Raw genomic sequence first — 13,255 nt, forward strand, 5'->3', positions numbered from 1 at the left:
CCACATGGTGCATCTACTCTCAGCTCCAAAGACTCCTCACTCTTCCTCTTGGCGTCTATTCACACTCGCGTTGAGTGGCAGCTGATTCAATACCATCGGAAATGATTAGGGCCATTTCCTGGCGCTCTCCTTCATGTGCCCTTAAACTCAAAATTGAGTACAATAGGAGCAAAAAAAACCCAGAAAGAAACCACAGGAAATCCTCCACTCGAAGACCAGCTGATCTTCACTCCATGTGTTGTAACGCTCGTGCAGCTGAAGCCCCGGGGCGAAGACGCAGAGCGAGTGGGGGAATGTGAACTCCGATGAGCAGGAAAACTACGCTGGGTTTTTAGCCCACAGCAATGACGCTTCAAAGCCGTTCCATGTTGGACTCCTCGCTTCCTTGGCATTCGCTTTGGGAACAGATGAAGGGAACAAACAGAATCAGACGATGGCACGTGGCGAGGACTATAGGAGCGGCCTACTCTCTAAACCCATGAACGCCTGACGCCTTTCGGTGGATTCGTTTGCGGTCCTGCAGTTTTGGTTTCATTTTGCAGCTCCTTCTTCATCTTCAGCGTGTACAGTGTCAGTTGCTTTGGGGGAGGAGGTGCCATTTTCAAGGTCGGGTATTGGATCCAAACCCTTTATGTGAATTATACAGTAGATGACCGACTTAACTAAATATATACTGGACAAAAGAGAAAAATAAAAGCATGAAAAACATTACAAAATATTTTGAAATCCCCTCAATAGGAAAGTATTTGGCAATAAAGCAAAATGAATCATGAAACTGATGCTACTGCAACTAAAGAAAAGAAAAAGATCGCAATTTCCAAGCACATTCATAAAATATTAAATCCTGAAAAGATCTTCAGTATAGGAGTCAAGCATATTACACAAGTAAAGGAAGAAAAAAAACTAATTGACAGCCCACCTATTAACTGACCAAAATCATCAAGTTTCAAACACAGTGCCTCTGGGTAAGCAGTTCTGGGTGAAATTATTACTTTTGTTTACAAGATTTTTGGAACAAACAAGATACTTGTAAATAACCTTGGGAAAGTTCAAGTTTCTTGTCATGCTAAATTTATAGTTAAGGGTCCTCGAATTGTGTCTTTTTTTTGGTTCATTCTTTTCCACGTTTGAATGCAGAGATTAAAAGAAATGTGAAACAGCCTTGAAGCTAATTCTTAGATCTTTGAAAGCCTGTGACAGGATCGATTCTCGATGCACTGGGGCATCCCTGCAGGTCACCTCATCCTTCTCTTTCAGCAGACTCCTATGAGTCACCGTGCTGCAGTGAGGTGGGCTAGACTAAAGCAACGCTGAGAGAGGGACACACCGCATAGTGACTGTGAGACTCTCCAAGTTGCTGACAAAGTCTCTATCAGCTCGCCTTGCGGTGGTTACCCTGGATGAAGGAAGTGGGTGACTGACTGTGTGTGGAAAGAGATTAGGAGAAAACCCAATGAGGTTTTTCACCAAAATCACAAACACGTACGCAAACACATCAATCCCCTCCAATTCTGTCGATGTTAGCAATAGTAAAGAGTGAGGGTACAGGATGGATGTAACTCCAGTTTTAGTCGCACTCCTCTTCCTCCCTCCCTCCTCCCTAGTTGTCATCCTTGGGAAGGTTTTTTTTTTTTGTACTCTGGCTAAGTGCACTTTATCTGATGAGCTGGTTGGGAGCGGCGACTAAGATATTGTGCACAGCTACAGTACGAATCAACAAATCAATCACTCGCGCAGTCAATCAATCAATGAAACATACTGTTCTGATAGTTGCTGCATAAGCTTTGGTGCTGCAGAGGCAGAAATGGCTCTGAAAAAACAGAAGAGAAACATTTGATCATTTTAATTTAAAGGGGTTCCCTGGGCCGCAGTGTTGAACTGAGGTGCACAGCAATATCGTCCTACTGAGGTAACAGCAGTCACAGGATGGATGAAAGACATGGGAATTTGAGGAAAATGCTGTTATTATTATTAACAATGCACATGAAACACCAAATGAAACAGTGAACAAGTCCTTAAAGTATCATACTCACTAAGAAAACACTAATCAGTCTTATTCCCTTTGAATTAAACGCCAATGCTGGTGCCCAAAAAACTATTAAAAGCACGACTGAATTAGGACCCAACCAATATGGGATTTTTGGAGCTGATAATAATATACCGATATACCGACCTATACTGTACGTATTTCTTTCTTCGAACTCTTTCAATCTTTCGAGATAGATGGATATAGAGCTCCAAAATGTCCAGTGTTTATCCCTAAATTGCAGTTATCAAACACTTAGGATATAAAGGAAAGGATATATAATGACGACAAGATGATGTCGTCATTATATATACTGTACTAATGTACGTGCATCACTTGCTTGACCGTGTGGAGGGTGATAATGCTTGTTGTAATCCATAAAACACACTATACTGTAATGCAATAATACTCTGATGAAATGCTGTTAAAATTCATGTGAATTTGAAAGCAGCCGATACTGATAATCGCTGGATATGCTAATATCGTGCCGATATTATCAGCTGGCCGATCAGTCGGTCGGGTTCTTGATTGAATACGCATGTATTACTTGGTGACAGCTATTTTGAACTCTGGAGTTCACACATTACCTTTTCAATTCGTCCCGACCCCTCAGATGACATCATCAATTATCTTCTCATCTACTCCATTCTTCACATTCTAATCAGCTCCTTCATCCCATCAACCTCAGACGACATCCTCTCCTAACACCTCCTCCATCAGTGTCTGGACTCCATCAGGGGAGAGATCTTCCTGCCGCTCAGGCCAGACATGTTCAATCACCCTGTCTGCCTTTAGAGTTCAAGTGCCAAAGATTCACCGACAATCACTCCATATTATGTGCAATAAATATTTATCTTTGAGTCATTTACTTCTCCCACTTGGTTGAACTTTGTTCATCCCCACACATCCGCTGAATAGTTCCTATGAAGTATTCATATTGATATTATTCTGACAAGATTTCTTTCACATGCTCGTTTGATGTTGTGAAAATTAAATCGTAGACAAGGAGGTCCAAAGCAAGTTAAAGGGTTTTTTTTGCATCCTTATAAATAATAATAAACGGCGATTCTGGAGTCTTGTGGGACACGAAGGGAAAATCAATTTGGAGCCCCTCCTACCAGTGTTCATGTAATGTCTGCCAGTTTGCCTCTCTTTTTTTCTGTTTCATTTTTCCCCTCATATAAACAGTTAACTCCTGATCATTTCACTTTGTTGACTTTCATTGACAAACTTTTCAAAGCAAAAATGCATGCCAAGCTTAGCAAGACAACGAGAGTGAGTGCTGTCAGATAGGGCCCCAAGAGGGAGGTTTCCTACAGTTGGTGTGAAATTTGAACATTTTGGGTCACTGCTTTGGTTTAAGTTTGTGAGTCCTTCAGGGGCCCCCAACGGTCTGGAGCCCCAAGCAGTTGCCTACCTTGCCTGTGCTTGTGCTTGCAACGACGAGCCAATGGGCTTGGATCGGTGACGTCTCGGTCTTGTGATGTCACTCCACACATTTTCAACGAGGGGGGGAGATGGACTGAGCTTTACATGCGGCTATTGCTACTGCTAACAGGAGGAGGTGGAAGAAGCCACGTTTCCGCGGACTTTGCACTTTTTGCACACGTGTGTCTAAACATGCACAAGACACCTGGAAAACACACTAAACATATTATGTGGGACTTTTAAAGGACAATCAGTGGAGTAAGGTCAACTGAAGAAGAATAAAACAAATAAGGACTGAAAGTTGAGTATTTGCAAATGTTTACATTTATAAGTAGTGTCTCTAAGAACTGAGGATTAAGGATCTCTTCTGCTCAGTTGTTGCATGATTTCTGTTTTTGGAGATTCCAGGCTCGGGTCATTTTTCTTAGTGTATCAGATTTCACTTCAGCGAAGAGTTAAAGCAGCCAGCGTGGGATATCGTGTTAGCTGTTACATCATTTAAGCTGAATGGTGTAGAATATAAGAGCCTCAAATATCCTCTTGGATGAAGTAAACCTACAGCTCAACCAACAGGGTTTCTTTTTTTCTTTTTTTTTGAAGGGCTGAAAAACAGGATGACCGGCTCGTTTGCGTCCTTGAGGCATTTATCAACTTTCCTTGTTTCTTCCATGTGGGAATTTGAGACTGCAAGAGAGCAGAGGAGGAGAAGAAGAAGAAGAAGAAGAAGAAGAAGAAGAAGGAGAAGAAAAAAACAGACGTAGCTCATTGTCATGCTTAATCTCCGGGTCAATGACACCATCACCATGCCAACCCCGGCCATTGCCATGGAAACCGGCTTTATTGCATCGACATGTTAGAGGGAAGCCCCCTCCCCACTTCCTCAGCCAAGTGTAGTGAATTGGTGGTGGTGTTGGTGGTGGTGGGTGTGTGTGTGTGTGTGTGTGTGTGTGTGTGTGTGTGTGTTTAACAGCACTGCACTGCCACCTGTCTTGCGTTCAGCTGTGCCCTTTGAAAGACACTCGCTGAAATTGATTCCTGCTCATAAAAGACAGACCAACGCGTCCAATAAAAACACGGTTATATGAGGATTCACTCCTGTCTCATGAACTCAGACAACTCTGCATCTTCATGCTTACATGTCTGCTAAAACACTTTTTCACCTTTCGCACCTGTGAGTCCACAAATTCATTTCGCAAAATGATGTGAAAAATAATGAAAATGAGTGAAATGTAAATGCAATTCCCTTCACACGGGAGCATGCTGTTTGATAAAGGTGAACAAGGTGAGATGTAATGTAGGTGTGAAAAGAAATAGGAAGAGGTCTCCAGTTGTTGCGCGAATCGTGAAACACACCTACACTACGCCTGTCAATCCGGTGTGCCGTTTCTCAGGAAGCTAACGTCGCCTACTTCAACCTCCCATCCTCTCCCCGTTTCTCCCCTCCTCTTCTCGTCCCGCAGCTTTTCCCTGCGTCTTTTGTTTGCAGCCTCATGAACAATCGATGTGGAGGCAGTTTTTCAGGCTCTTGGACAGTTGTTGTGGGGCTCATCTGCTCTGTTCACGTTAGCGTGTGTCTGTCTGTGTTTGCAGGAGGTGACTCAAACATTTAAGGTGAGCGCCTTAATGGTTGAACGTGATGATAATGGTTTGTCGATCTGATCTTTGATCTCCTATACAAGCAGTGGTGGTATGTCAATCACTGTACAACAGAAAACAGATATAGCAGAGCAAACATTGCCCAGCATATTCCATTTAGATATCCTGAATTAGGCCTTTACAAAAGCTTTTCAAAGTATTCAGACACTTATTTTTATAAAGTTGTCTGTTTCGGTTTAAACATCATTTTAAATATTGCTGCTCACAAATTTACAGTGAAAGCTGTATGGTGTAAACAAACCAATATAAATGTGAATATCAGAGGAATGTTCATTTTTATTTCTCTGGAATCGGTGAAACACCTCTGCTGTATTTGTTAATTGACTGATAAGACTGATAAGACTCACCACGAGGGCAAAACGCTGCCAGAACAGTGACTCGCAGGAAGAAGAGGGATTTCCCCCCTTTCTCTCATCTGTGACTTGGACTGTGACCTTCAAGTCCCTCTGCATCCCCGATGGGCCAGAGATGGAACGGCACATTTACGATTAGAGGAGCTATAATACAGCAGCCAGGGCTCCAAAATAAAAGCTGTCCAAATTCAGAATCAACTTTAAGACACACCATACAGAAGCAGTGATTTTAAAAAAAAAGGTCAAATGTTAAGAATTAGGAAATAAAACGATCACACTCAAACTCACAGACACACTCTAAAGACCTACTCTACGTTGTTGCAAAAAACAACAAGAGCCTAAATTCTGTTGACGTTTCACTCATCCACACACATTTATCTAGGTCTACCACCCTGTGAAAATAAACTGTGGTACTCCGGAGATAGCCCACACAACCCAGAACTGTCATAACTGGGGATCCGAGCCCCTGATCAAAGGACCCTGTTGCTCGCGCTGCAGCTCCGAGCTCCCCGAGAGCTAGAAACGGGGCCGATCAGAGTGTGGCAACAACGGGAAGCCCGACTACAGGGACCCTGGCAGCTGGCTCTGACCACGCTGTGGAGATTTTGTCAGGCTAAAATCCTTCCACTACACAGGAGAATACACTTCTAAAGATTCAACCGTCCAGATGGGGAGGACTTAACATCTCCGCTCATAATCGTGGAGGTGTGTAAAGAGCATGCATCACCCTGATTTATCCCGACAGATCTCTGTTTCACAACACAGAGAATGCCTCAGGTCAAGATGCTCTGTTTGTGTGTGCACCTGTGTGAGAAACCGTCAGAGAAAGAGAATGTCAGAGGGAACGAAGACCTGTGTGTGTGTGTGTGTGTGTGTGTGTGTGTGTGTGTGTGTGTGTGTTCTTGCAGTGTGCTGTGTTGTTTTGCTAGGGGGTTAGCCGGGGTTAAGGCGGTGAAATTGCAGCACAGACAGGGGGCGATGGCGCTGGGAGGAATGAATGAAATAAGCGTGGGATGTACAACACAGAGCCAGCAGCACAAAAGGGGGGGAGGGGGCGATGTAGTTTTTATCCAGTTTACAGCCTAATTTCACATGCCTCAACAGGCTTTAGAGGCGATAAGCTAACTTTAGCAAATTGTCCATAAAGGGAGTCAACAGAAAACTTGAATCTGAAAGTTAGCAGTTAAGATTGAACAGGTCAGAAAATTGTTTGAAGACAGACATGACTGCAAATTTTAAGCAAACTGGAAATAAAATGAGCGTTTACTGTGAGACTTTATAACTTATATATATATATATATATATATAGCTTCTAGCATGTCATATTTTCATCATAAAAAATGTAATAGAGCTAATAACTCATTAGCTAGCTGCCATAAAACAGTCCATGCTAGCATTCAACTAATTCCAAATATAAATTAAAGTTAGCTTTAAATGTACGCATGTCTTATCGTATCACACTGTTGAACACATGTGTTAGCATTATTTACGTTTTTAAGCTTAAAACCAATAAATGAAAATAGTAATAAAAATATATTTTTCAGTGCTTAAGTCAATGTTGTAACCTTTGATTGAGCAAAAGGTCCTGAATATATTTCAAAATAAAAGCAGGGCTAAATTTAAACAGCAAGAACTCTCAGTTTAAAAAAGTTCAAAATTAAACAAAAAAATAAATAAAAAGATGAACAAATTTTAAATACGAAATAATGGAATTTTCAACATGTGATTAAAAATTTGATTATTTGCAATTAACTAATGAAATATAGCGATTATATTGTGAAACCATTTGATAGTCCTTACTATAATAAAACTAAATTACAATTCTAATTTGTATTAAAAGTTGAACTTAAGGCTCATGATACGCAGTCTCTAATAGTGTCTGATTTGCTTCTTTCTATGATTAGTTGAGAAAACAACAACAAAACAAAAAAACCTAATAAGGAGTCCCAATATTTAAATCGAAAGCCATTTCCAATAAACAGTGCATGATGAGGGTCATCAGATCAGAAGAGAATTGTAACATCCAAGCCCGAAAAAAAACCCTGAAACAGCAAAGGGAGTCGGCTAAATTCTTCAGGTTCTTGGAGCTGTCAGAAGAGACTTCTTTAAACAAGTGGTTTACTGTCTGTATGGAAGCATCACTCCTCTTGGAAATAAACCAGAATAAATCATTAAGATCTGCTGATGATATTCAGTGAAAATAATGCTTTTGTGTGCCTGTTTGCCTGACAAAGAAAGAGAACAACAACTCTGAGATGAGGAATCATTGCATGCCAGGTTGTAAGAGAAGAAAAAATAAACAGAACACAGACTGGTAGTAAAGGAGATTACGCTCCCCGGAGACCTGTGCTCCTGTCCTACCCATAATGCATTACGTCTCCCTGCGATCTTTCACCTCAATTCCAACCTCTAGAAACAGATCTGTTCCATTTGAATAATTCCCCATCAATTTTTCCTCCTGTCGTCTTCCTCTCCTTCGCTCTCTCTCTTCAATCCAGGCTTCATCCTTTATTCTCTTTTAGTATGTGGCCCAAAATTATCTCCTGAAGATCGCTTAAATGTCAGCCGTAATTACAAATCGTGACAGTCTTCATATAACTCATTCACAGATGTGTATTTTTAGCTTCTTGGTAATTCTAACATCGGTGCGCCCAGGACACTTTCTATGAAAATGTTTGCACTCAAAACAAAAATAAAGAAGGGATGACGTTATTTGAACTCAAACAAACTCAAACCACTATAATCAACAACTCTGCTTGTATCAACAATACTCTACAAGACTCTTATTTCAGAGTCAGTTTTCAACTGCTAAATTTAAAAATGACGCTTCTTGTCCTTTTATTTAAGCACACGTCTAGTCCTATGCCAGTTCATGGAGAGAAATGTGAAACTTCCTCTGTGTACACACATGATGCCAGTAAAGCCCATACTGGTATAAAGTCGTGGAGCGAGGGAGCGAGATATGTCGGAGAAGAGAATCAGAGACTGTCCTAACATGAGGTTCTGCTTCTTTTTTTCGAGTGTGGACAAACTGCGTTTAGAACTTGGACGCGCAGATTCATGTCGGGATTTTTATAGCGATGTCAAAACGCAAAATAAAAGAAGAAGAAGAAGAAGATAAAGTTATTGTCATTGTACAAGTACAACGAAATGCTGTTAGAACAATCCAGTGCAACAGATCCTGTGTCAAAGTATTAAAAGATAATATAAAAAGAAATTGTACAAATATACAAACACTATAACCACATTTACAAATAACCAAAATTACACTATAACCATATTAAAGTGAAGAAATCACCCTGAGTTCGACTAAAGAGTCAAAATTGAACACAATGTCTTTAACACAGCTGACAGAGGCTCAAAACATCCCCAAATCTTGCATTCAATATTAGACGATCAACAATCCGCTTTGCTGGTTTACATCTGGTGGTAGAGAAACGAAGGCAGAAAACAATTGATCCGAGCTACATCTCCAGCTACTGAACAGTTGACCAGCATTGCAGAGCTGCATTAATACAAGTACTTGAGTGATTCTGGTGCTGAGAAAACTGGGGTGACAACGTTTCACTGGATAGTCTGCCCATATTGTACATCGCTGTCCGTGACATCTTTTACATTTCGAAGTATCCTGTGAGGTGTGCAAAAAAAACCCACTTACGACAAAACAAGGCCCCGCTGACGTCTTCAGACATTCCTCCAGCAGCTTCATTCTGAGTCTCTGCAGCTCTGGACTGTCCCACTCCTCCGGGTCAACGCCCCAGTACAGGTCCACCACCTGGATACACACAGAGCAGGGACAAAGAGGGTTGTTATTGTGTTGAAATGTACAAAAAAAACAAAAAAAACCGAATCAAATGTATTCATCATGGCACATTTATAAGGAAAGCTTTCCACTATATTCTTGTTATAAACGCTCCTCTTGTTGTTTGTGAAATATTTTTACATCTATGAAAAAAAGTAATAATAAAAAGCACATCCCAGAGTGTGTACCTGCTATAGCTTCCTGTCAAAATCTTGGTTTAATGAGGGGTATTGCAGTTGCTCAGAGAGCTCTGAAATACATTATTAGCAACTGCAAAACAACTTTATTTTACTGTTATTGCTAGAAACATGTTGTGTATCTTTTATGAAAAAAAAAAGCATGGTGGTAAGTTACAGGGAATCCAACATAATGAACTTAGTGCTGTATTTAAGGCAATTTGAGGCAAACTGATGCCAGGTTTTGGGCTCAACAAATCCGAAAAGTACAATTAAACAAAAGCTAAATGAGGATAAGCAGGCTTACGCTGTAAACTCTCACTTGAACACACACACACACACATACACACACACACAAACACACCTGCTCTGTTTCTGGGAAACCCAGTACACCACTAAGTATTACAGCCCAGCAGGGACAAGCGACTGAGCACACACACACACACACACACACACACACGCACACACAGAGGGGGGTCTCCCTCAACGTGTTCATCACAACTTCTGGCAGCACAGGCAGTTTGAACAGTAAACACGCCGCAGGGGGAGTCTCCCACCGGAGGAGAGAGAAGTAAAGCAGCGCCTGTAAATGTACAGTATGTGTGTGCGGATCAGTGTGGTCCACAACACACTGCTGCTGCCGGCGTCTGTTTGGAAAAGAAACAGTCCGATCTCCAGTTTCTCTGTCTGTAGTCTGCTGCTGAGGCTGGGGCCTAAACTACAGCCAACAGGAAACTTTATATTTCTGTTGTGATGACTGGCCTGGGGCACTTTTTTTTTCTGCTGCCTGTTCTCTAGGTTTGTGTATTTTTGACTTCTCATTAGGAAGATCATTTGCTGGTGGTGCATTTCTTCATCTTTCTGCAGTACTTTTTTCACTTGCAGCACGATTCCATTGTTGGTTCTCTTTTGGGCATAATGTCCCTGTTGTTGAATTTGCATTCTTTCTGAATGAATTTCCACCCGTTTCTCTTACCTGAAATCTCTTCGGCGTTTTCAATGTGTTTTGTTAGCAACTGTTTAACGCAGCGATGGATGTGAAGCATCAAACAAAGCCTGAAATGCATGATGGGTATCAGGTAGTGAGCTATTCAATGCAGCAGATTGATAACCAAGTGGAAACCTCCGGTGTTGAAAAGTGAAGCTGATGCAGAAGTTGCTAAATCCTGCGGTCCGTTGAGTCACTGCTTGAAGCTGGCCACACAGACCCGATAAAACAGAAGAGCATGAATTAGACAAGCTGGTTGGAAAAACTAAATAGGTCTGATTAGCTCATGGTTCGGTCAGCACACACTTTTTGGTAACTTATCTGTTTTTATTTTATGAACCAAGCGTCATACACAGACCCCTGCAGTAACAGATGGGTGACATCAGTCAGCCTCCGCCAATAATATTTACAATCTATAATGATAACATAGGAAGCCAATAGCAAAAAGCAACATTATCTTAGCTTAGCACGTTAGCTACAGCAGAATGAAATGTTTGTTTTAGATGGGGAAGCACATGCAGAGGCTAAGCTAGCCAAGTTGCTGCTAATGAAAAATCAGGCTAAACTTGAAACGATGTGACGCTTAGCTCGTCGGAACTCAAACAAGAGAGTCTGAAAAAGACAAATCGACTGTGTAAAACCTTTTAAGTAAAAAAACAGTTTGTTGTTAAAATCTAGTTTTTATTATTATTATTTTTTTTTTTTTTAATTTTAACACGAAAGAGTCCAAAGAAATCTTTTTATTCCGGATAATTTTTTACTTATTTTTAGATTGATTGATTTGGTATTTGTTCATTTTTTGCTTGCCGTCTCACTGTTTAAAAAAGAAAAGTTGTATCCTGATTTTTCTTTGCATGTACTGTATATGTTCAGTTTTAACCTGAACCAGGCCTTACAGTATTTATAGCGTCATCCATCATCTATACCAATTTTCCCGATCCCAGCTGTCATTGGGCGAGAGGCGGGGTTACACTCTGCACTGTTCACCAATCAATCACAGGACTGACATTTCGAGACGGACAACCAGCCACACTCACACCTACAAGCAATTAATAGTCACCAATTAACCTAACAAGCATGCCCACACACGTAACCTCCACACTGGGAGACTCCTGTAAATTCCTCCTCACGGTGAGGCAACAGCGTTAACCGCTGTACCACTGCACAGCCTCAATCATATCAGCTGTATATTAATAACCCATGCAGCCTTACTCTATTTTGTTTTGCACGCTTTGTGAAATTCAGGTATTAGCATCAGTATCTAGAGGGACAAAACAGTATTAAAATGTTTTTTTCTACTTGCTGGATTCTTTTGCTCTTCCTCCCTGATTGCAGTGCCTCTCGGGCTACAAAGGAGAGGTGGAGCAGCAGGAGGGGGAGGAGGGGGTGAAGCCAAAGTGCCGCTATCTCCCTTCATGCTCGGCTGCTCGGCAGACCAGCTCGCTCTGATGAGTTTCGTCCAGAACCCGATGACTGACACATCCGCAGTGTGGCAGAGAGCAGAGTGACGGCAGCCTCTGCATTACAGAGAGCGTGTGGGGACTCGAGTTTGCTAGTGTGGGAGACATTCGCCTCTCCTGTCACTGGTGGAAGCCGCAGGAGGGTGGAGATACACCTCGGCTCATCTGCCTGATTGTTGCTGTGCACCTGTGTGACTGAAGTGTGTGTGTGTGTTTGTGTGTGTGTGTGTGTGTGTGTGTGTGTGTGTGTGTGTGTGTGTGTGTGTGTGTGTGTGTGTGTGTGTGTGTGTGTGTGTGTGTGTGTGTGTGTGTGTGTGTGTGTGTGTGTGTGTGTGTGTGTGTGTGTGTGTGTGTGTGTGTGTGTGTGTGTGTGTGTGTGTGTGTGTGTGGGGGGGAGCCGGTGTTCAAACAGCTGCAGATTGCTTACGGAGCCCTTATGATGAACATTTTCGTCATCAGTAATTCCAAAACATACCTTCTGTCCTGAGCCGTCTTTGGAAAAAAAAAAAGTCTTATTGACCTCATTAAAAAGTGAGTGAGGACTTTAACAGTGTTCCATTAGGTTGGTTCATCTTTTCATTAATTGCTGAGTGATGTCATGTGATAAGGGATGACCAAACAGCTTGGCAGGCACCTTGGTTGTTTATGTTCTTCTCCTTCAAATGAATTTAGACTGGATTGTCGTGCTCTCATTAACCAGGCATGACTTAAACACACAGTATGGAAATTCCAGCACCAGGGTGGCTCTGAATCAAAACAAAACCGAGGCTGTCGGGGAATCATGGGAGAGATCCCCCCATTGAAAACCAACTCCAAATCGACCATAGTTAATACAAATGGACGAAACCGACCTGATGAGGAGAATACACTTAGAGAAGACGTATCCAGGGTTTTGTACATTTCACAGCAGCACATACAGCAACATTACAACTGCGCGAGTAGCAGTTCCCTCTTCCTTATGCGGCAATCTTTGTTGCAACATCTGGTGTTTCCATAGCAACGGTTAACATGTGTCCGTCATGGCGGCCCCCAAAGTCACAAGATGTTACAGCTAGAAAACCAAAGATTTCTCTGGCTTTGATAACTGTTGACAACATTACAGGTAATCGAAGTAGTAAACGCAGAAAATATACATAACTTTGATCTTTTTTTAAATTTAATTTAAACATTTTAGTGTAAAAATGTCACTTCCTTTCTGCTCATACCACACCCAGTTGTCCCTGCTGAAAATAGCCAAAGCTGGGGGAGCGACTGTTCCTCATTCGGACTTTTTCTGAATAATATGCCTGAAGGCTTATTAATTATAAAACTTGACAACTTCTTTCAAACAGATCGACTAATTCTACAGTTCTAAAAAAAGAACTGA

General features: G+C 41.6%; 1 protein-coding gene across 3 annotated transcripts in view; it reads right to left on the reverse strand.

The window, feature by feature from the left end:
• The window catches only part of nwd2 (NACHT and WD repeat domain containing 2), a 56,516-nt gene that overhangs the window by 20,996 nt on the left and 22,265 nt on the right, over positions 1-13,255 (reverse strand). For all 3 annotated transcript variants that reach the window (XM_079371340.1, XM_079371338.1, XM_079371339.1), the window contains one exon: positions 9,122-9,238. In XM_079371340.1, coding sequence (XP_079227466.1) covers positions 9,122-9,238 — 117 coding nt within the window. The remainder of the gene's footprint in view (positions 1-9,121; positions 9,239-13,255) is intronic.

The sequence above is a fragment of the Symphodus melops genome (assembly GCF_947650265.1).
Source record: "Symphodus melops genome assembly, chromosome: 20".
Taxonomy (NCBI): Eukaryota; Metazoa; Chordata; class Actinopteri; order Labriformes; family Labridae; genus Symphodus; species Symphodus melops.